General features: G+C 50.9%; 1 protein-coding gene and 1 long non-coding RNA gene across 6 annotated transcripts in view; one reads left to right on the top strand and one right to left on the bottom strand.

The window, feature by feature from the left end:
* Positions 1–9,636: 9,636 nt before the first annotated feature.
* LOC121103116 lies at positions 9,637–19,689 on the top strand. Its single transcript, XR_005835288.1, has 2 exons — positions 9,637–13,248; positions 14,720–19,689. It is a non-coding gene; the product is annotated as an uncharacterized LOC121103116 (long non-coding RNA).
* NUP214 (nucleoporin 214) overlaps positions 19,615–24,325 on the bottom strand; it is a 94,348-nt gene continuing 89,637 nt past the window's right edge. For 3 of the 5 annotated variants that reach the window (XM_040632079.1, XM_040632082.1, XM_040632080.1), the window contains 4 exons: positions 23,276–23,447; positions 21,209–21,438; positions 20,346–20,370; positions 19,615–19,899 (listed from right to left, as the gene is read on the bottom strand). In XM_040632079.1, the coding sequence (XP_040488013.1) occupies positions 19,866–19,899; positions 20,346–20,370; positions 21,209–21,438; positions 23,276–23,447 (461 nt within the window). In that variant the 3' untranslated portion in view covers positions 19,615–19,865. The remainder of the gene's footprint in view (positions 19,900–20,345; positions 20,371–21,208; positions 21,439–23,275; positions 23,448–24,325) is intronic. The other 2 variants (XM_040632081.1, XM_040632083.1) reach the window with 1 other exon arrangement.

Below are 24,325 nucleotides of genomic sequence, written 5' to 3'. Positions count from 1 at the left end.
AGGAGGGGCAGCGGGCCTAAGGTGGAGGCAGGACTTGGAGGCAGCTTGGCTTTTTGGCAAACAGTAGAAACCCATGTGATGAGATGCCCACAGGCTTGCAAACCTGTCTTCACACGGAGAAACGGCTGCCAGGACAGTGTCAGTCTAGAACATGGCTCTGTGCCCTGCCCTTGGCCAGCGGCTGACAAAAGGGGGTGGTGTGGAGTCAGGGCCCTCATACTGAACACTTTCTTCTAATGAGAAATTTCTTATGAAAGGACGGGACGTGGGTGAGCCTAGAAGTCCTCGAGTGGGTGTGGGCCCTGAAGGTGGACCATGGAGTCAAGCAATTTGCATGAGTTCGGGTAAGACACCGAGCCCCTCTGAACCCCCTTTACCTTGTACGGAAAGTGGGGATTCTCCAAGTCGCTGCCTCCCAGCTGACACGGTGAACACACACTGTTCTACTTGGTTTCCAGGTGTTAACAACCCGGGTGTTCTTAGGGTCCCCATTTCACAGATGAGGAAATTGAGGGACAGCAGAAGTCGAGAAGCTGCTCAAGACCACGCATCTGGGAAGAGGCAGAGCCGATCAGAGTTTGAACCCTGGCCCTGGAGCCCAGACCCTTATCACTGTGTACCCTCGATCCTGGCTTGTTGCTACGGGGCATACATTTGGTACTCAGGAAGTATCCGTGACTACTAAGAAGGCCCTGTGCCTTTGGCTCTGTACATCCCGGGCTCCCCGGGCAGGAAATGCCTTTCTCCCCGCGCCCCCCCCCCGAAGGTTTTGTGCAGCAGTCAGTTCCCTGATGCCCACAGTGAGCCCGGCTTGCTCCCTTTGGGGAGGGGCTGCCTGGTCGGCTGCAGACCACGGGCTCATCCTCCAGGGCTGCCGGTGGCCCTCTTGGCATTGCCATGGAGGACAAGGGGTCCCCATTTGCTCTGGGCATCGGGGATTTGATTTCTTCTCTGGGTTTTCCACATTGCAACAACCCAACGGCATTCTGCATCCTGTCTCCTGGGTCTGAGACACCAAAGCAGGAAATTGCATAACAGGCTCCGCTGGCCGCCCTCCACCCAGATGGCTTATGGGTGGTACAGTTCACTGTCGTGGTTTGGCTTTCGGTTGTGGCGTCGGCTCTGGAGCTCTGCCTGTGAGACAGCATGGGGTGCGTGTGTGCGTGTGTGCGTGTGCATGTGTGTGTGTGTATGTACATGTGCATGCGTGAACAGACAACAGGGGTGTGGGCCTAGCCAGTGGCAGGAGAAAGCTGAGCCGGATCACATCAGGATAGAGCCAGAGTTGCTCAGGCATTCGAGCCTTCAGGCCAACACGCACCCGAGGACACAGAGATGGCAGCGCGCACGGGGGTGGGGGGTGGGGAACATTCTGGAGGAGAACATGCCAGGAGGGTGGCCGTGAGTGAAGAGGATTCCCAGTGGCATTTAGTCACAGTGGAAGCCCTCCCGCCTCTCAGGCTGATAGCAGGTTAAATTTAGAAGTCCCAGACTGGGATGAGACAGAGACACCAGACTCGAGCCAGCTGTCGCAAGGTCCCCTGCCGGAGCGGGGCCTGGGAGAGCCGGCTGTCAGGGCCAGGCCAGGCCCGCCTGCCCCATGATGCCAGAGAGAAGCAGGCACGCCGTGACCCCACACACAGCCTGCCTGTCACCTCTGGTCACTTCTGGGGAGAGTCCAGCCTCTGGACTCGGGCTCACTGTCGGTGAGGTCTTGAGGCCGCAGAGGAATCCCGCCTTGTTGAGCCAAGAGGGAGACGGCTCAGTGGGAACTGCAGAGAGGCCATGGCTGGAGGCGCTCTCAGGCCCCGGGACATTTCTATCGGCCCACATGTTCTTTCTCACCTCTGGCTTGATTTCTCTCTTGGTCATCATCTGTCCTGCCCGGTTGGCCCCACAGACACTGTTTCCCACCTGGCTGGGGTCCAGGCATCGGATTAAGGCAAATATTGGAGGTAGCAACAGGTTACTGTGCACACACACCATCCAAACGGACCCACCCACATCAGCCCACAACTAAGTCCTACAAAGAGGCACACGCAGAGTGAGCGCTCCAGTGCTGGAGGGCCCTTCCTGCCACTGCTGAGTGCATGCGAGTACAGACGAGGAAAGTGGCCCTGAGAAGGGGCCACGAGACTTGCTAGCGGTCACTCAGCTGGGAAGTTGCAGAGCTGGGCGGGTTTCAAACAGCCGCCTGTTGACCTTGCTGGGTCACTGCTTTTTTGGCTACACCACTCCCAGCCTCTTCACACTGCAGTTCTACCAGACTGCCTATCCCCACTCTTCTGCGGCCTGCCATGCAGAAGGCCCTGAGCGTGGCGCTGAACGTGACTCATCGGCAGGCCTGCTGACAAGGGAAGATGAAAAGTATTAAATGCAAGAAAACGCATCTGAGCGGATGAGCTCCGTCTCTGCGCTTGTGTCCAGAGAGGCCAACACGTGCCGCTGACGTGGGTCCAGGCAGGGCCTTCCCCACTAGGCCTTGCGGACTGGAAGGCAGAGACGGGATTTGTTCCTCTACCGGCCTGAGCCCAATTTAGCTTTAAGTGCCACTGCCCTGCTTCATAGTTTATGGTCCCCTTTTAATCAGATGACAGGCAGCGGCGCTGGGTATTCACGGCAAGTGAGACGCACTTAGAAAGCCTGCGCTATTCTTGGCTGCCACTTGTCTTGCTGAGTGAGGTCGGCTGGTTGCCTGACCTCGCATGCCTGAGTTTCCTGGTTGGCAAGCTGGGACACGCACACCTAGCTCGCCCTCCTGTCCAGGCCCAGCAATGAGCGGCAGCTGTGAACCCTGCCCGCGGGACTGCCTGAGGATGACCATACCGAATCGGGGCTTCCACGAGAGACCAGCGACGCCCCTCCTTCAATATGGCAACATCCAGACGACAGGCCTTGGTTATTCAGGAACCTGAGACCCTCATCGAATGCAGACTGGTTGCCAGCCAGCCAGCCAGATAAGAGGACTTCAGTGCTGTTTCCACGGCTGTGTCGAGCTAGAGTTCACAAACAGCTCACCCACTTAAAGTGCACCCCCCATTGGCGTTTAGTGTATACGCAGAGTTGTGCAGCCAGGACCCCAGTCAATTTTAGAATGTTTGCATCACCTCAAGGGGAAACCCTGCACCTGTTAGGTACCATCGTCCCCGACGCCACAGCCCTAAGCCAACGCCGATCTCCCTTCTGTCTCCGTCCATGTCCCTACTCGGGACGTTTCATGTGAATGGAGTCATACCATGTGGGTGGCTGTGCCTGGCTCCTTCCCCTCAGCAGTGTTTTCAGGGTTCCCCTGTGTCATAGCGTGCATTGGCACCTCCTTTTCGACAGGTGTACTTCTGACCATCTCCTGTGTGTGAGGCCCTTTGCTAGGTGCTGGAGAAGCAGAGGTTTGGAGCTTACGGTCTGTGGGAGCAGAAGAAAGAGTCTGCAGGGGGCCGACCGGTCTGGAGGGTAGGAAGGGGGGACCCAGAGGATGGCCGGCTCCTGGGCACACAGCAGGTATGAAGGAAATTTGACCTATTAATGCTGGTAAGCCCCTGAGACTCAGTCTTCTCATCTGCAAGATGGGGCTGTGGTGCTCTTCTGGCAGGGAAGGAGGACTCAGGATGAGCAAGCATGGCCCTTAGCCCAGGGCCACAGGTGTTAGCTGTTATTGACCTTGCAACCGGATGTAAAAATGATTTTTTCTGCCCCATGCTGGATGTGCCGAGGGACCAAGGAGCACTTTGGCCAGCCTTGGTCCAATCCCCACTCAGGCATGTAAGGGAGACGGTGTGGGGGGTGGGGACGAGGCAGGAGAAGGGCCGCCCTACAGAGGGGGCGGTTCATGCACCAAGCGTTCCTTGGGGGCGGCTGCTTCACTCCAGCCGGCCTGAGCTGACGGTCTGGGCCAACCCAGCTCTGTGTGGGCTCGGCCTCTGCCCACCAGGTGCTTAAGGCTCAGTGAACGTTCACCACCACCTCTCCTGTTGGAAACGATCCCAAAGAGCTTAGAGGCGTGGTCCCTGCATCAATGCTGGCTCCACCGCCGGCCACCTTGGCTCGGTGGTCCACTCTGAGCATCATCAGTGTCCATAGCTGAGAATGTGGATGGTCTATTATTTATCATGACTTGTGAGAACATGCTGGTAGAATTGACCTTTGTAACCATGTTTAAGTGTGCAGTGCTGGGCCATTCATACACATTGTGCAACCATCATCACCCTCTGTCTCCAGAACTTTGTCATCTTGCACAACGGAAACTCTACACTCACCAAACAGCGGCTTCCTTCTCCCCAGCACCCCGGCGGATGTCTTTCTACTTTCTGTCTCTGGATTTGATGACTCTAGGGACCTCCTATCCGTGGAATCACAACTTGTCTTCCTGGGACTGCTTCACTTCACCGCACATCAGGTCCTCAAGGTTCACCCACAGTGTAGCACGTGTCAGAATGTGCTTGCTTTCCAAGGCCGGCTATGACTCTCAAGGCGTTTCTGTCTGAGGCCCTGGGTCTTGACGACCCAGAGGCCTCCTGGGATTACAGCCTAGTCCCCGCTGCTCACAGTTGAGTCATCAGTACGCCAGCAAATTACAGAGCTGCGTGAGGAAGTCCACGTGTGGTTCATTTTGGAAGACTTCCCTCCCAACTGGTTAAAATAATAAAATTCCAAGTGCTTAAAGAGATAAACTTGTCTCATCTGGAAAATTCACTTATCTGGAAAACGCTCGTTCCCACAAAATGAGGTTATTTCTATGCATGAATGAGGAGGTAGGAGTAGGAGGAAGCATTCTGGGACGTGCTGCAGGGCAGCTGGACTTCAGCGGAGCTTTGAGAAGGCCCTTTCCCGTATTCTTGGGGGCAGGTGTAAACTTGAGCCTCCCCAGTCCTTTTAATCTGGACATGGCTCCTTCCGAGATGTGGTGGGGATAGGAGGAGGACCCAGAGGCCGCGGCCAGAGTGCTCCCCGTTGGCCAGCAGCTGATGTCCTCATCATGGGCTCCTGGAAGAAGCACCTGCCCCGATGTTCAGTGAGCACTTGGTTTGGCTACAGATCTGGCTGTCAGCCATGGAAAACGAGCTTTCTTTGGGAGTTCTTCCGGAACCTCTGATCAGTGAGGAGTTCTGCACTGCGGGGCCTCGGAGAATACGCCTGGCAGCTGGCGAGGTCCGAGCACCAGGCACCAGCCTTTCGCTGCCGAGCATGGACTGAGTGGCTAACGTAGCACTTTGGATGTTGCTATGCGTGAGGTGAAGGGATTCCCCTGTAAACGGCCTGCCACTTCCTGTAAAGGTTAGCGAAGGGGGGGCCGGCACGGCCTCTGCAGCTGTGCTCTTGACAGATAGCACCACACCACAGTGATTCTGCCGCATGGACCTGTTCCATCTCCTTCCGATGCATGAAGAGAACCCAACCCCCGGCTCCTGACAGGAAGCTGATGATTCTATAGGAATGATGGGTGTGAGAAACAGTAGCGGGATTGGCATAACCGGTGGTTTGATGACCAGGGAGCCCAGGAAGTTCTGAATCCTGCCCACTTCCTTTTTAGCTGGACAGGGGTCCTGAAATGCAGCCTGAGAATCCAGACAGCTGAGCCCTGCAGAGAATCTCCCCTGAACTGCCTCTTCGCCTTTGTCAAAAATCAATCCTATAGCTGTGGATCTATTTCTGGACTTTCTGTTTTGCATAACTTGATCTCTTTATCTTGACACCAATATCACGTGGTCCTAAATACTGTACCTTTATAATATGTCCTCCAACTTTGTTTTTCTTCTTTGAGGTTGTTTTGGCTGTTACGGGTCCTTTGCATTTCCATATGAATTTAGAATCAGCTACAAAAACAAAAACAAAAGATCATGTTATCTGTGAATGAAGCTTAATTTCTTCCTTTCAAATCTGGATGCCTTTTTAAAAAAGATTTTATTTATTTGAGAGAGAGAGAGAGATAGCAAGAGAGGCAGGGAGAGAGAGCAGAAGTGGGGAGGAGAGGGAGCAGCAGGCTTCCCATTGAACAAGGAGCCCAAAGCAGGACTCCGTCCCAGGACCCTGGGATTATGACCTGAGCAGAAGGCAGACACTTGAGCAACTGAACCACCCAGGCGCCCATCTGGATGCCTTTTCTTTCTTTTTCTTGCGTTAGCATATTGGCTAGATAGACAGAAGCAGTGACAGTGACCGCTCTTGCTTTGCTCCTCATCTAGCATTCTTTGACCATTACGTACGATGGTAACAGTAGGATCTTCCCAGATGCTCCTTATCAGGCCAAAAAGTTCCCTTCCACTTCTGTTTTGCCAAGAGTTTGTCAGGAACAAACATTGGATTTTATCAAATGCCTTTTCTTTATCTATCGAGATGATTATATATTTTTTTTCTTTTTTACTGTTAATGTGAATTGTATTGGTTGATTTTCAAATGTTAAACCAACCTTGCGTTGCTAGAATAAATCCTACTTGGTCATTATGCATATCCTTTTTATACATATTGGATTAGGTGGCTAAACTTTTGCTAAGAATTCTTACAACTAGGGGCACCTGGGTGGCTCAGTTGGTTAAGTGTCCAACTTTTCTTTTTAAAGATTTTTATTCATATATTTGAGAGAGAGAGAGAAGAAGCGTGCAAGTGGGGGGAGGGGCAGAGGGAAAGGGCGCAGCAGATTCCTTGCTGAGCAGGGAGCCCCATGTGGAGCTCAATCCCAGGACCCTGGGATTAGGACCTGACCCTAACCTGACCTGAAGGCGGACACTTAACCGACTGAACCACCCAAGCGCCCCAAGCGTCTGACTCTTGATTTTGGCTCAGGTCATGATCTGCAGGTTGGGAGATCGAGCCCTGTGTCTGCCTGCTTCAGATTCCGCCCCTCCCCCACTAAAAATATAATTTTTACATGCATCTTGGTTAGTGATTTGTTTGTAGTTTTATTATATATCTTGGTTGGGTTTCGGTATCAGAAGAATGCTAGCCTCATAAAATGAGTTGGGAAGTATTCCCTTCCCTTTAATTTTCTGGAAGAGTTTGTGTGTCATTGTATTATTTCTTCCTTAAATACTTGGTAAACACACTGGGGAAGCCATTTGGATCTGGAATTTATTTTATGGGAAAATTTTGATGATAAATTCAATTCCTTTAATAGCTATAGGGCTATTTGTTTCTTCTTGAGTGAACTTTGGTGATTTGTGCTTTTCAAGAAATTTTTCCACTTCGCCTAAGTTGAAGTAATGAATAAGGATATTCATAACATTCCTGATTATCCTTTTAATACCTGAAGAATTTGTAATGATGTTACCTTTCTCATTACTGACATTGGTAATTTGTGTCTACTTTTTCCCCCGATCAGTCTGGCTAGAGGTTTATCAATATAACTGATTTTTTCAAAGAACCAGTTTCACTGATTTTTCTTGTCTTGTTTTGTATCCTATTATATTCATTTTGGCTCTGTTCTTTATTATTTCCTTTTTTCTGACTATCTTGGGTTTCGTTCACTTTTTTTTTTTTTTTTGTAGTTTCTTAGATAGCTTTCTTCTTTTTAAAATATAGGAATTGGGGCGCCTGGGTGGCTCAGTCAGTTGAGTGTCCAACTCTTGGTTTTGGTTCCGGTCATGGTCTCAGGGTTGTGGGATGGAGCCCCACATTGGGCTCTGCGCTCGGTGTGGAGTCTGCTTGGGTTTCTCTCCCTCTCCTTCTCCCTCACGGTCTTTCTCTCAAATACTGAAATATTAAAAAAATAAGATAAAATCTAGGCATTTAGTGCTATAAAGTCCCCACTAAGTACTGCTTTAGCACCCCAAATCGTGATTGTTTTTATTTTTCAGTTAAAAACATTTTTTTTAGTTAAAACTATTTTCTAATTTATTTTAAAATTTCTTCTTCGAGTCATGAGTTATTTAGAAATTTGTTATTTATCTTCTAAATATTTGGGGCTTCTCCAGATCTCTTTCTGTTACTGACTTCTAATTTAATTCCACTGTGGTCGGAGAACATATTTTGTATGACTTGAATCCTTTCAACTTTACTGAGCCTTGTTTCATGACTCAGGATATGGTCTATCTTGGTATCTGTGTACACTTGAAAAGAACATATATTCTATTGATGTTGGGTAGAATGTTATATAAATGTCAATTATGTTCAAGTTGGAAGTGTTATTCATGTCTTTTACAGCTTTATTGATTTTTCTGTTTATTTCTATCAATTATTGAGAGGGTTATTGAAACCTCTGACTATAATTGTGGATTTATCTATTTCTTCTTGCAGTTCTAATGGTTTTTCTTCATGCACTTTAAAGCTCTGTTATAAGGTCCAGAAACATTTAGGACACACATACTCTTCATAAATTGACATATTATGAAATGACTGTGTCTTCCCTGATAATATTCTGAGCTCTGAAATCTACCATATTTAATAATAAATATAGCCACTTCAGCATTTCAGAAAAATCTACATTGGCATGGTATCTTCTTCCATTCTTTTCTTTTTAACCTACTTGTATCTTATATTTAAAGTTGGTTTCTTGTAGGCTGCATATAGTTGGGTCTTACTTTTTTATCCAATTTGACAATCTTGGCATTTTAATTGAGGAATTAGACAATTTACATTTGTTGTGATTATTGATATGGCTGGGTTTAAATCAACCATCTTGCTCTTTGTTTTCTATTTGTCCTATCTCTTCTTTGCTCCTTTCCCCCACTCTTTTTCTGCCTACTTTTGGATTGGGTTTTATGATTTCTTTATATCCCTTAGTTGGTTTATTAGCTGTCACTCTTTGTTGTACTATTCTGGGGTTGGTTTGAGGTTCACATACACATCTTTAACCTACCATCGTCTTCCATTGATGTTATACCACTTTAGGGGTAGTGGATAAACCCTACAGCAGGATGCTTTCATTCCTTCTCTCCCAACCTTTTTGTTATTGTTGTCATACATTTTTTCTACATATGTTATAAAACCCATAATGCATGGTTATTATTTTTGCTTTAAACAATTATCTTCTAAAGAGACTTGAAAAATCCCTTCCAAAATCTTTATACTTACTCATGTAGATACAATTTCTGATGTCCTTCATATTTTCCCCTCCATCTCTCCTCTCTTTTTCAGGAACTTTTATGACACATATTATTAGGCTGCTTGAAGTTATCCCATTGTTGAGTGATGCTCTATTCCAACCTTTTCAGTCTTCTTTGTATGGTTCATTTTGAGTTATTTCTATTGCTAAACCTTCAATTTCACTAATTCTTTCCTCCGCCGTGGATAACATCCTCTTAGTCCCATCCAGGATATTCTCATTGCAGACGTAACAGTTTTTGCCTCCAGTTTGATATGGGTCTTCTCTATGCCACTATGTAACATGTTCAGTCTTTCTTCGAGCTTCTTAAACATACAGAATAGTTTTAACCATGGCTTCAAAGTTCTTGACTACTAATTTTATCATCTGTATCACTTCTGGATCAATTTCAGCTGTTTGATTTTTCTTATTATAGATCATATTTCTCTACTTTTTGCATACTTGGTAATTTTTAAAAAGATTTTATTTATTTGAGAGAGAGAATGAGCAAGTGAGAGAGGGAGGGAGGGAGAGGGAGAAGCAGACTCCCTGCTGAGCCCGATGCAGGGCTTGATCCCAGGACTCCGGGATCATGACCTGAGCCGAAGGTAGACGCTCAACTGATTGAGCCACCCAGGCACTCCTCATACTTGATCATTTTTTATTGGAAACTGTGAAATTTATCTTGTTTGCTACTAGGTGTTTTTGTACTGTAGTAAGTTTCTTGATCTGGGATCTAACGTGGAAATAGTCTGATTCATTTGGGTCTTGCTTCTAAGCTTTGTTAGATGAGATCAGAGTGGCATTTTGTTTAGGACTCATTTTTCCCTGCTACCGAGTCAAAACCCATCTGAGTACTCTATCCAAATGCTAGGTGAATTATGAGGATTTCCGCATCGGCTGGCAGGAACCAGCACTATTTTCTGCCCTAGAGCTCTGAGGATTCTGCCTCTAATCCTTTCATGTTGCTTTTTCTCCAGACACAGACTTTCCTCAAATATACACACTGATCAGTACTTAGCCAGGACTTGAGAGTCCCTAGGCAGAGCCAGAGTCCAGAGTCCATTCTGTGCAGAGGAGGAGATACCCTCTCTCTGATGCCCTGCCTTGTGAACTCAGGGAGATCACTGATCACTGGACTCCACTTGGACACTCCTTCCCTATGCTGGTCTGGAAATGTTCTCCAGGCAGGAAACTGGGGCAACTGTACGGCTTACCTCATTTGTTTCTTGAATCGCAGGGGTCACTATCCTTTGCTGCTTGATGTCAACCATCTTGAAAATTGTTTAACTGAATTTTTAGTTGTTTCAGAAAAGAGGGCAAACCCAGTATCTACGAATTCATCTTGCTGGAAACAGAAAAGCTCAACTTCGTTTACCTGGGAATGAAATAATCTGTGGGCCAGTGTCAAGAGTTAGAGGAATCCACTGATTTTTTTTTTTAATGGTATTGCTGTAGCAATTTCACAAGGACATAATGATTACTAAAGAGAAAAGCAATAGTAATTCTACAATTCATTAATTCATCCAGGGGCAGCAACTGGAAACCATGACCCACTCAAGGTAACACCGATGCCTGCAGAAAAAAACCCCAAAAAACCACCCCAAAATCCCAAAAAATATGGCCCTCCCCCCAGCTGCAGGAATTCCAAGCTCTCCTGACAGGTGCTCAGGCAGAAGCACCACAGGTTGCCAAAAGTTGCACGATGGCCAAGCATCTCAGCCGGGACTTAGAATTCCCCATGGACTTTCCCCATGCTTTTAACTTGTGAATAGCTACGCTGGGTAGCCCTTTCTAACTCAGTAGGTCACTATCCTTGCATGTGAAAGAAATCTAGGGAATTCTGTGTTGAAAACAGACCTCCATTTTTAGATCCATAGACCCTTAGAGAGAATGCTGCCCAGAGGCTTGGGCACTTGGTCTCTAGGAAGCAGCTCTGACGCCAGTAGCCGAGATACAGACCGAGGCTTGGCTTTATAAGCCTACAGATGGTCATGGATCACCTTCACATAAGTCCCCAAGGTCCTGTTTCCTGTTCCGAGACAGCTAAGCCAAGTGTACCTCAAATATTCTATTTGTTCTTGATAGAAGTTTAGCTGTAAGACAAAATGAACATCTTTGATTAAGAATCTAATTGGAAATTAAATTAACTTTTAGATTAGAATAGCTCTACCTGCTCAGTTAAGTTGCTCTCACGCCCTGATCAACATTACATGACCAACTGAGTAGAGCTGAGCCCTTTCTCACTCCAGACCATCCAATCTAATCACTTGGGTATAAAGTACTCTTTATAAGCCAGATAAGTCATTGGGTAGAAAAATGAGTTGCAGAGAAGCCGAAGGTACATTCTGATTTTATTTCTAAGAGGCGAGTGGATGGACGCCATCATGACAAGGCTCATCTCTACAATAAAAATCAGACTAGAAGCCTCTTCAGAGGTAGGGTTTTAATTTCTGTGTATCATTAGCAGGTTCCAATTTCAGGCCCAGGGCATTTTGAGACCTTGCTTTAACATGGATTGCTGAAAAGTGAAATCTCAACCTGCTCAGGCACCATTCTATTGGGGAAAATTGCGCAAGTAGGGCATTAGGGACAATCAAAGTCAATTACGGATGGATCTTGGGAGGTGGGAAGAGGCAGGACCTGCCTGGTTTGCACCTTTGAGCTATAGGCACTGTTTTCTGAGGCCGAGCAACAGCCTCAAACGGACCGCGTGTTCCTGCTACTCGTTGGTCCTTCAGAGACCATGGGCACCCATGGTTTGGCAGAGCCCCATCAGGTGACTTCCAATAATTGATTTCTATGGCTGAATATGTGAAGATAAACTATTTACAAGTTTGACTGTGGATATTTTTCTTACCTAGTGAACATTCACTGCACAAGCTGACCCATTAGGCCTATCTTTTTAAGTTGTAACATTCTGAGAAAGATTTTAGCTCTGGCCAGCCATTTCATTGGTTTGGGGGCATAAAGAACTAACATAGCAAGTGACTCAGATCTTGCAACAAACTCAATTTTAGCTCTTCGACTATAGCCATATACTAATGAGGACAAGAATCATCATATACAGTAAAAGAGAAATGGGTCAGGAATGGGGAACTTCACACTCTGCTCTCACTTCAATAAACAATGATGATAGAAGTACTACCAGGTTTATAGACAGTGTCTCATTTAAACCTCAACAAATCTAGATGAATGTATTATCACTCACCCTCTGTATCGAGGATGCAATTGGGGCTCAGAGAGGTGAAGTGACTTGTCTGAAATCACACAGCTAGAATAGGATTCTCTTGCAGATAATACCCATGATCTTAACTAATAAACTCAACTCACTAGACTGACTCACTTTTGTCTCCACTCCCTTCTGTGTTCAAGGAAGGAATCACACTGGATAATCTTCAGCACTAAAATGCCAGGCTTCTATGGTTCCCACATGGGCCAGCTTTGCTGTGTGACAGGGCCACAGAAGGGACCGCCTTGTCCCTGAACACACATCTGACAGCCAGCAACACACTCGGTGGGAGAAGGGCCTGGGTGACAAGTGTGTGGCTGGCATTGCCAGACCTGGTACGCAATAGGAGAAAGCATGATGTGCCTGCCGTATGACGGTGTCCTGGCAGGGGACCCGCACACAGGAGGTATGACACGTCAATACATGCTTCTGGATGGTGACCACTGGTCCCACCATCTTGATGCTGACAACCACACAGCAGCCTGAGCACCATTTGGCTGGCACGGCTCTGACATGACATTTATTCCTGTTTCCAGAATGGCTCAAAACGAGAAAAGAAAACCGTACAGACAAGAGTCAGGGGTCAGCCAGGCCAGAGGCCTGAAGCCCTCGCGTGGCGAAGAGGCTCCAGACACGAGTTTAGCTCCCAACGATTGCTGCTACTTGAAAAACAGTGTCTCCGCTCCCTTGGGGCCTGGGCAGGAGGGGTTCAGGCCGCACCGTCCCATCACCCATATGCAGAACCTTGAAAATCATTATAGCAGTTTCATTTCTCTACGCTGGGGCACATCTTGTTCCCTAAAACACAGAAAACGAAAGTGATTTAAAAGCAAACATCTCAAAACTTGAGAATGCGAAATGCTTCTGAAAATGCTGGCTGGTGACAATCAAGTTGTTCCATCAGCTCATACAGCCTGTCAACTGCAGCCAGGGACTCTAAATTCAGCATGCCAGCCCTCCCTGCTGCTCCTGCACCCCTTGGCCGGCTGGAGAGCTCTCGATGGTAAGATTAGCAAGGGCAGGGCCAGAGAGAGGCTTGGGTGAGGTGGGAACCGTGCAGCTGGCTGCTCTCCCTGCAGGGACAGAAACCTGTTGACTGAACAATGGGGGATCCAGGCTCCTTTCCCTGGGGCCAGCCCTGCACCGTCCTGGGCAGGATGAGGCTGAGGGGGCAAACAAGGCCCAGGGGTCTTTCAGCCAGAGGCCCAGTCCCTTCTTCGGTAGGGATGCGAGTGCTGCTGGTCAGCTCTGGGAGTGATGAAAACACGTGGGCACATGCCCAGGGCAGGGGGCGCTGGGGCTCCTCTGTGAGATGTCCTGTGCCTACCTGCCCTGTGAGATGGGTAGGATCTGCCCTATTTGAGTTTGGGCCAGATGACACGACCGGCTCCAGCCAGTAAGAGTCAAAGAGCCTCACACGCAGGTGTCCCCGTGCCCGGCATATGCTCGTCGTCACAGAGTGCCACAGACAGCTGCTCCTGCTCCAGCCCCCAGCCAGTGCCCTTCTGGGGCAACCGCAGTGAGGGCTGGCGGGGGCTCTGGTCAGCTCGGGCAGGCAGCACTTGGAGCCAGCCTCCAGGCTCCTGGTGTGCTGGGCTCTTGACCGGCCCCCCAACCCTCGTCATCTTCTGCTGGGGTCTGGCTGCCGAGCAAGTCCTAGCTTCTGGCTGGGAAGCTGTTCTGGATGGCATTGACTCCATGGCTCCTGACTCGCACTGTCTTGGCACTGAAAGGGGCTGACAGACAAGGCGGACACGGCCCCTGCTCGCTGGGAACTGACTTTTTGGAGGACGGGAGGCAGGGGACAGGCTAGATAAACAAATCCGACGGCTGATTACACAAATAATAGTAATCGTGACGCATGCCTCAACATACATGGTACAACAGGAAAAAATGAGAGGGGAGCTGTACCCGAGCAGGGCAGGTGTTGGGGGACAGGGGAATTATTTAACCGAGCCCTGTGGGTGAGTGGGCACGGCAGGATGATGCAAAGCTGTGGAGACCGAGTACAGAAGCTCCTGGGGTGGGAGGGACCATGGGCCATCTGAAGGACGGAGAGAGTGCAGGGGGCCCTTGAGAGTCAGGAGTGCAGAGAAGCAAAAAGAGGGGGCAGGTGAGGTAGGAGGGACCAGACGTGGGACCTACAGGCTAGGGTAAGGACTCTAGACAGAAGGCCAGGCCACACTGGGACTGTGGACACCGACCTCGGGAAGGGCAGGCAGCAACACGTCTTCCGTGTCCTCCTAGCCCAAGACCAGCTGGGCCAGCAAGGGGAGGTCGGGGCAGGGGCAGTGCTGGGAGGACACCATGATGGTACGGAGCCTGGCTCACTGCCACGTGCTGCTGTGGGCTCCCGACTGCGTCCCCCTCCCGCACGCAGACTCCTTCCCTGCAGCTGGTGATCTAGGGTCGAAAACAATGTGGAGAATCTCCGGCCAGGGCTGTGGAATGGACGGGATTCTATTTTTAAGCAGAGAGGGGCTGAACAATGGAGCAACTGCCGCCTCAGTGGGTCTGTGGCCTGACCTCCGGTGGGACTCTGGAAAGCCTCAAAGCCAGACCCCGGAAGAGACGGCACAGGAAGGAGGGGATTAGGCTGCTCAAGGGCATGAAGCCAGCTGCTTCCTCCAGGGTCTGATCACCTTCATCAGAGAGCGGCTAGTGAGCCCCCATCTGACTCTGCTGTTCACCAACGGGAGCTGAACAGATTCGGCCTCTGCCCCGCCTCCCTCCCGGGGGGTGCAGTTTAGACGAGGACCACGTACCAGGTCGGAGCCAGAAGAATGGGAGCAAGTAACCACACAATAGGCAGCACGTTTGCTGTGGTCCATGTCCAAGGCTGGCTCATGTACACGGGGTAGGCTGGACAGGTGCATGGCAGTGTCCCTGGCACAAGCAGGCGGGTATTTCTTCTAATATAATGACTACATTGGGAGAGAAAAATCCTGAGAACCAATGGTGGATGGCCTGGGGCTGGCAGAGGGCAGGGGCGTGTGGCACCAGGCTGGGCAGGGGGCACTGCCCAGGTTCCTTCTGGCTCTATCAACACCCGGTTTAAGACTCAACAAATGGGGGGCGCCTGGGTGGCACAGCGGTTAAGCGTCTGCCTTCGGCTCAGGGCGTGATCCCGGCGTTCTGGGATCGAGCCCCACATCAGGCTCCTCTGCTATGAGCCTGCTTCTTCCTCTCCCACTCCCCCTGCTTGTGTTCCCTCTCTCGCTGGCTGTCTCTATCTCTGTCGAATAAATAAATAAAATCTTAAAAAAAAAAAAACAACTCAGCAAATGGCTTACTCTCCTGGCTTCATGCTCTCATCTGGAAGATGTGGGTCATAGGATCTAGCTTGTAGGTTAAACGTGACAATGTCCATGAAGTGCTTAGGACAGACAGTACCTGGCACACGGTAAATCTCCAGTGGACTATCACTACTATTATAATCGAATACAAAAGAGGAATGTGTGTTAGAAACACAACCCCCAGCAAGTAAGCTATGCTTCTGCCCAGTGACACCGACCATGAAGCAGCTCCCAGCATGAGTTCCGAGGAATCTGGCTCCAGCAGCAAAGTTCCCTGGTCAGAAAGATTTGGGAAATGGCAGACAATTTCATCTTTCTGATTTACAAAGCAAATTTGCATATTAAAGGCTCAAAAGAGGCCTTCAGTATGAAAATCTGTTAAATTTTGTTCTGTCCATTCTCCTCCCCAACTTAGCTCACCACAGAGCCCTTTCTGTTTTGGCTGAATACGAACCTCCCCCAGGAATCACTTCAAACAGAGGTTTGGGGGCCAGAACAGTCCCAGTGTAACTGCTTGTTTCCACAAGCGGGCAAGGCGAGAGTAGACAAACCAGGGAGAACGAGGGTAGGAGGGAGAGACGGCTCTAGACAGCCCGGGCCAGGGGTACCCCTGTTCCTGCTTTCCTAGAAGGAAACAGGAATGTGCGAATCGGCAGGCGCTCAGGGGTGCCAGCCAGGTGTTCTGGGAGACAGTGAGTGGAGCCCATGGGATGATGAAGCCAGAGGGAAGGGAGAGACTGAGACCCAAGCTCGGGAGGGTGTGGGGACGCCGCTCCTCCTCTGTCACCTTGTCATAGCCGGCTACCTGGAGGGAGGAAGGAGGACCCACGCTGGGAGGCAGGGTGAGGTCAAGGAAGGTACCCTCCCACCCCCCATGATGAACAGAGGCGGCGTTTGGGAGCTGACAGCCCACCTGTGCTGCAATATATGTCTGTATCTACAGATATCTATTGAGCAGATGGCCCAACAAGCAGCTGAAATGTAGAATGCACGTCTCTCGTTGACAATTCAGAAAGATCCCTTACCTCGGATTAATGGCAAAAAAACCCCCATGTCCACGGGAGTAAGGTTCTTTCAGACGCTCCCCTGGAGGGGAAAATATTTCTGGTTATTGCAGTTAAAAGGTTTCTAGGAATGTGGCCCACAGACCACCTGTGAAGCTTGTTAAGAACAGATTCAAGGGCCCAAGTCAGCTCTCTGACCAGAATCCCAAAGTAAAGCTGAGCACTCCTGCGTCAGAGCTGCGTTATGTGGGGGGTGATCCCTCATCCAGTGGTGTCCTGTCTTTGATGACGAGGGGCTCAACCACCACGTGGAAGATACGCCCCACTCCAAACCCAGGGAGGCTGAAGCGGGAATCTAGAACTCTTTACCCCGGAGGTAGGGCAAGGTCATGTGAGACAAGAAGTCTTCATTTAGTGAGAACCTGCTTTGTGCGGGGGGCTCTGCCGTGTGTCACGCCCCCCGGCAAGACCAGCCTTCCCATCTCCATCACCAGCAGGGAAAGGCCCTCGGGACACAAGGTGGCCACAGACCTCGCCTGGTTCTGGTGACAGAGTCCATGATGGTTAGGATCAGGTCAACCTACCGAGTCCATACTCTTCCTGCAGCGCCGATGACCTGACCTAGAAAGTTCTCTGAAGGTTGCCAGGACCGGAGAGCAAAGGGCAAGCACCGGACGCTCACACAAACAGGCAGGACAACACCGAGGGGACCACTGCTTCAGGTCTCGAGGGCTTCACAGCCACATCGACACGCAAGGGGACCTGCACGCATACCTATTCCTGTCCCCGAGAAACCCATTTGCTGGCCTCTATCAGTGTTGCCATCTGAAGCACCAACTACGAACACAGGACATTTGTGCCTGGAAAAGCCAAACAAAACACAACCTCGCTCGTTAAACTGTCTTCCCCTTTTCCTTCCTGCCTCTCCTCCACCACACCAGCAGAAATATAAATTAGGCCAGCGAGGCTGCCCACCTGCCCGCCGCAGCAAGAGCGGGTGGGCCTCGTTCGGAGCCTGAGCAGCCCCTATGGTTCCTTCCCCTCATGGGGACCCGGGCCCCACACTGCTGCCCCTCTTCAGGAAGGTCTCCCGCCCCTGGGAGCTCAGGTTTCAGTGGATGCACACAGGCCGCGCTCGGAGATGACCCCGGCCACCTACCAGTGTAATCGACCCCAGCAAAGGCAGGCAGAGGGGCTGGGGCACTGGCAGTGCATTCCTCGGTGCTGCCGCCTGACAGCGAGCGGCGGGGGCGTTATCACGTCGGGCACAGCTGATGTGGCCTTATGGAGAGATGTCACATGGCACCTTTGCGGAGGATTAATGCAGAGAATTCGAGGTCAAGGGTTTAGGCCGAACCAGCTTCTATTTATAAAAAAGATCCTCAGGGGGGAAACAGGAGGGCAGGAGACTGGCTCGGTCGGGTGCCAGTCGGCAGGATGACACGCCGAGGCAGAAGTCTGCTCTCATCGCCCTGTCCCCTTTAAAGCGAGGCCCTCCACCTGGAGCTTTTCCCAGGGATCTGAGCGCCTGCTGTCTCTAGACGGCCCATGTGTGTGAACTAAAGAGAGCACAGGCGGGAGGTACGAGCCCCTTGTCTGGCTATGTGGATATCGTGGGGACTGTCCCCTGCTCCACAGCTGAGGGGGCCTCGTGTGAGAGCAGGTGGAGACAGGCTCTTTAATTCCACAAAGACCCAAACGGGTACGTGTTAAGCAGCTCAAGTCGAAGCTGAGAGGGGCAGGTGTGCTGACAGAAGACACAGACAGAACCCTACTCTTTTTGCCTAGGCAGCACTGGGAGCAGGACAAGCCACCCAGGGACCCCAGGGACCTAATTCTGGTTTGGGGGGTCCTAAAACCCGACAATGCTGCATGATGACACTCCTCTTCTGAGGGGCCTAAGAACCAGGGAGCCCAATGCCCTGGGGCGTCCAGGCCCAATTTCAGGCCTACTGAGTCGCAGTCTGCAGGACTGGGGCTCGAGGGCCTGTACTTCACACAGAACCTCCAGGCGAGCCTTGCAGAGCGGGCCCAGCAGAGCGGGCTGTGGTGCGGGGCATCGCCCCCATAAGCCAACGGAACCAGCGAGACCACACTGGCTGTCACGGGACAGATACAATCACATGGAAAACTTTTATTAAAACATTTTAAAATAGAACTTTCCAATATGTAAAACTCTAAACAACCCTTCCTGACCCTCCCCTGCCATGACCTGAGCCAATGCACGGTTGCATCCTGGCCTGACTAGGATGTGAGGCGGTCCCTGTTTGTCTGCAACTGCCGAGGACACCACAGGCCTAAGAAGTAAAACATGCCCAGACCTGAAAGCTACTGCACTTCACGCGCTTTGATAAGACCGAAGTTGGGGTCCCTCGGCCATGCCGGCAAACACGTGGCTGGAGTTGGCGGCGGCAGCCGTGTTGGCTCGGCTCCAGGCCTGCCCCCGGGTTATCTGCACTGCGGTTAACAGACAGCGGACCAGGCGTGGTGACCAATGTCACTGTCACTGGAGATAAAGGCACTCTTCTCCATCACGCCTCTCCAGAGTCGAAGAAATCAGCTGTGGCACACACAGCACCCAGAGCCAAACCGAGAAGATGAGCTGACGGGGCTGGTCCAAGGGCGGCATCCCCGTCATCGGCGCCCACCGGCCTATTTTCCAGGCTCACCTCACGGCCACCTGTACTTTTACTTCAGGTGCCACGAGCTCTTCTGAAACTCAGCCCGTGTGAGGGAGCTCGTGGCCCTCCACCCAATCACAAGGCTGGTGCCTGATTCCCAACGGCAGCAAGGACACGAACGGGAGATACCAAAAGAAGGCCACAAAGAGGTGGCAGGCCAGCACTGAACCTCTTCCCTGGGCGAGGGCCTAGGCCTGAGGAGAGCGGGGTCTTGGGAGAAGCTCCTGCCCACCCTCTTCGTCCACCCATCATCTCCTAGGCCGCTAACTTCCGGTGTCGCCCTTGAAGACATACCCTGCTGGCTGGCGGAAGGCCAGGACGGTTTCGCAGAGCCACAGCGATGTGGGAACCTCTCTCTCAGGCTGTGACCTGACATAACCCACATACGTTCAGCATGGAAACAGACCAGAGTTTAATAGTGGGGGACCGGCGGCGGGGGGGCCACGACAACCAACACGAAATAGAAAATAAAACAAACAAGCGATCAAGCATCTCTAAGAGTTTTGGTTTCTGCTGTTTCTTTCTGGGTGTGTGTTTCAGTGCGAATGTTCACGGGAAAGGACTGCTCCAGTGTGGCTCAGCGAAGAGGAGCTGAGAACGTAGCTGGTCACAGGAACTGAAAGGAACACCGACACCCACTCAGCTTCTCCAGCCACCAAAGCCCTGGACAGACCTGCAAGGAAGCGCCGGGAGAGAGGCAGATCAGCGCCTGCTCTGAGGAAGGGCTTCGAGGCTCATGCAACTGCCCGTAGGCCAACTTCGGGACTTTAATGTCACGTAATTACACGAAGCTTCTGAGACCCTAACAGGGACTAAGGAACAACATCTCTTGGGTCCTGCCCTCCAGTCTTTGCTCATCAGAAGGCACACTGCTCTCTCTCACGCATGGCCCTCAGAGGCAGCCAGGCCTGGCACCTCCTGCTATCCTCCTGCTGAGACCAGCAGGTCTACGAAACCCAAAACCTCTGCTGAACCCCCATGCTTCCACGACAAGCTTATAAAACAGGAAAATTGGATACAAATGGACACATAGAGCAAAAGTTAGTAGTGTAATATTTTCACATACCACACACTCCTCCCTCCTTATTGAATGGCTGGAAACTGGAGGTGGATACTTACGAGTTAGACGATCCAAAGCTGAATCCTGAAAAAGACAGGAAGGTGGGCTGAAGCGAGTGCACGCACACTTGAGAGGCGGAGGGGGGTCCCGGACCTCCCCGTGTCCCTCCCTTCACTCCCCGTAGAGAGCCCCGCTACCCGCCACCCCAAGGCCAGGTGGGGCGGGGAAGGTGAAGGGCCTTGTTGGCATTTCAGGGTTCTTCCCTCCCCGGCGCCCGCTGTGGGCAGTGGGTCCCTGGCACGGCGCCTCCCACTCAGCTGTGCTGGGGCCACACGGACCCCCTTCATTAGGAAACCATGTTTTTGTTTTCCCATCCCCTTGCTGCTTCTTGGAGAAGCAAGACACTTGGGTTCTAGGCCCGGCTCTGTGGCTCCCTCTCTGGCCCTTTGGGCAAATGGGCCCCATGGGGTTTTTGTCTTCATTTTTAAAATAACGATGGCGCCTGACTTCTGTGCCTCACAAATGTGTTGCAGGGACAAAAGCAGAACATACGTCTTCCACTATCTGAGGAAGCGGTGGTTCAACAAATCAAAGACATTTCACCAAGTCCCTACATCTTATTGTTGGCGTTTGCCGCCTTGGATTTTTAAACCAAGGTCTAGTATGACGATTACTATTTTGGATTCTTGTCTCGAGAGAAAAATCAAGGCAGTCATTTCTTTCTTTGGTAAGAAATGGCACAACGTTACACGTCTAATTAAAGCCTGAAAAGAACATTTTGTCTTTCACCCACTTTCAGCCTTCAAAACACGACACTGCATCGCCAGGTAAAAACCACTCATTTCTCTGGGGGCAGGGGCGGGCATTTACCCAGGAGAAGGCAGAAGGGACAACAGTGAGGGAACCATGTCTGGCCACCTACCTCCTCCACCTGATCCGAAGCCAGAGAATCCCCCGCTCTGGGTCCCAAAACCAGAGGTCTGCTGGGACAGCGACCCGAAAGTCGGCGCGTTCTGACTTGCGAGGGTGCCGAAGGACGTGGTGTTGCTGCTGCCCCCAAACCTGGGTTCCGGGGAGAAGGCGGTCGGCGGTGAGTGCGGCTGCACAGGCACCGGCTGCCCGCAGGGCCTCGGGCTGCACGCCACGCACAAACTGAGGGGACACGCTTGGTTCAAAGTAGTGGCCTCTCAGAAAGAGCAGGCTAGAGCCCAGAGCGAATCTCAGCTTTGGGAAGGAAAAGGACAGGCACGCGATATAAAAGCTAACTGGCCCAGGGTTTTAGGTTTTCTCCACTGTGTGGAAATTCCAGCTCATCTGGAAATGGAACAGCATGACATTTTTTGCTCTATCGCCAATAATTCTTGGATTTCATCCCATCATTTTAGCATTTCTCATTTATCGACAGCCTCTTTCCCCCAATTTATTTGTCTTCAGCTCCTCTTTGGATCTTGATTCCACTGACTTTTCATGACAAGGTGAGGGGTCTTCTGGAAGTAGACCCTCGGAGTGGTCCTGACTGGTCCTGCTCTATTCCTACCCCTGCTCTGGGCCTCACACAAACAGTGGGAGCTCCTCAGACATCTGCCAGGGGCAGATCAGGGACCTGGGGAAAGGTGATGGGCTCTTCTGGAGTTCTCGTACCAGAGTTGGTACCTGTCAGCCCTCTTTGACAAAATGGAACTAACCAGCCAGTTGGATTTATGTGGGTGAGCCCCCACCTCCGCCCAAGGCAGAATATGATACTTTTCTACTAGTAGAGAAAATAGCAGGTTTCAAATAAATAAATAAAACCTCAAGATTCCCCGTCAACCCCAAACCCTCCAACCCTGCAATACTCTGTGCTGGGCGGTCACTGGAGACATCAGTGTCCGTCGGAACCTGCCAAGAATACTGGTTTAAGTTGGTCCCAACTCTCCTTTAAAAGCTTTCCTTAACTTTAATTCTTGGGGCTTCCTGAGGGAAACTTAAAAGAACCATTAGTCTCTACATGAAGTCCAGGAAGCAATCTATCAATTCACTCACTTTCTGGAAACTTGCCAGCATTTCCTCACCAGCATCTTTCATGGGGGGGAAGGGTATGAGTAAGAACATACTTTAGTTTACTTTCAAGATAAAGATGCTATCACTTTGCCAAGACTCACCCCAAGTACCCCGACCATTTCCCCAAACAAAGCCCACCTCCTCCCCCCGTCTTGAGCTTTACGCATCCCACGTCCTGTGGCCAGGGCCACCAGACAGTGACTTCAGACACTAATACATCCTCTGAACGAGGCACTTTGTAGTCATCACCACAGACATTTTATCGGGACTTTGTAGTGTGGTGAAGGCTATTTATTTTCTCCTTGGGGTTTTGGCAACCAGATTGAATTTCTGGGGCCCTTAAAAGCCAATCCCTAATATGGCATTTTCAAGGGAGGATGTGCACGAGGCGGTAAGAGCAGCTTTGAAAGCAGGGCAGTCACTGAGACTCTGAAATGTGCCCAGTGTGGAAGCTGGGCCCTGGGGCTGTGAAATGAATACCCACTGTGGGGGTCTCAAGTGCAGCAAGGGACACAAGGAGTGATCTGCTCAAGGACAACGGGTCAGCGACACAACAGTCCCAAGAGGAAAGAATGTGGCAAAAACTATTCGTCTTGAATTCCCTAACAGAAGTCACCCCACAAGGCGCAGGCCTGGCTCTAAAGTAGCCAGGATGGGACTGTTTCTTCCTTAAATCACCCTTTAGTTCCGCCAGGAGAACGGGGGCCTGCCGATCAGTACTCTACGTTTTCGGGCGACGGCAACACAGCTTGTGCCCATCCGCAGTCGACAGTCTCGCTTAGGAGAGATGAGCCTTCCCCAAGGAGGATTTCAAGGTGGATTGGTGGATTTCAATGGAGGGGGGCTCAGCTCAGTCAACAGTAGGGAAAACGCAAGAACTGTCTTCCTGAAACAGGAGTCCCGGGCCCCGTGCTTCTGGCGGTCCCCAGGCCTGTCCCCAGAGGCTTACCCGAATCCTCCCGCGCTGGCAGCCGCAGTACCCTCTCCGAACACTTTGCCTCCCGTCGAGCCCAGAGGGCTTGTAAAGGCTGGGGCTGAACCGAATGCTGGCACCCCTCCAAACCCAGGGGATCCCCCAAAAGTAGGAGGGCTGCCAAACACTGGAGCAGCACCGAAGCCACCTGAGCAAAACAGAGGCAAACAAACAGAAACAGGGAAAAAGAAAGGAGACAGGAAGAGAAGACAATGAGCGGTGAGAAACCAAATCAGAAGAGGAAGGAAAAAGGGGAAAATAGGTTAGAAATTCAAATTCGAAAAACTGTGACTGGGGGCGACAGCCTTTCTAAATACCAAGCCATCCCCTCCATTTCTAGCAGAGGGGTCGGGTCCACCAGGGGAGCTCCTTGGAGCCCTACGAACCCCACAGATCCCGTTTGTCTGTGAGACCCTCGATCCCTCCCATGGGCAAGCTGGACATATCGGCTCCCAGTCTCGTGGAATCAGATTGTCACCAAGAACCAGCCTGGCGCATTTCTGACCCCTTCCCAGCCCCACTGTGCCAATGTGAGGCTCCTCACTGAAAAAGCATTCTTGAAAACTCTGACCCCTGCCCAGTTGTCAAAGATGACAGATGTTGTTACTGTCACAACACAGGTAAGGCTTCCAGCTTCATGAGAACCCACATTATAAAGCCAGAGGCTCGAAGTCTCCTCTCGGGGAGAACCTATGAACTGGGTTACAGAAGAGATGGAGAGGCGCACGGCACTGGTGCTCAGCCAGGGGCTTTTTATTTATTTAAAGCCTTATGGCTCTCACATCTCTCTCCACAGTCTCTCCGCACGGAAGAATTTCTTAAAAAATGCTTTCTCTCTGCAGTCAAGAGCTACTCCTCAATAAAAAAGCACACCGAATTTCCTCTCTGGAGGAAGGTGGCTGGATAAATGTGATAGAACAATCCATCAGCTCTGAGGAGAGCCACCAGAGCCCCTGACGTCCCCCGCTGCTCACGTGAACAGAGGCGGTGGGCCGGGGCAGGCACACTCGAGGGCCATCATGCCGA

The sequence above is a fragment of the Ursus maritimus genome, unplaced genomic scaffold (assembly GCF_017311325.1).
Source record: "Ursus maritimus isolate PB19 unplaced genomic scaffold, ASM1731132v1 scaffold_17, whole genome shotgun sequence".
NCBI classification, from domain to species: domain Eukaryota; kingdom Metazoa; phylum Chordata; class Mammalia; order Carnivora; family Ursidae; genus Ursus; species Ursus maritimus.
Note: the sequence above shows the minus strand (reverse complement) of the source record. Positions and strands in the feature narration are given on the sequence as shown.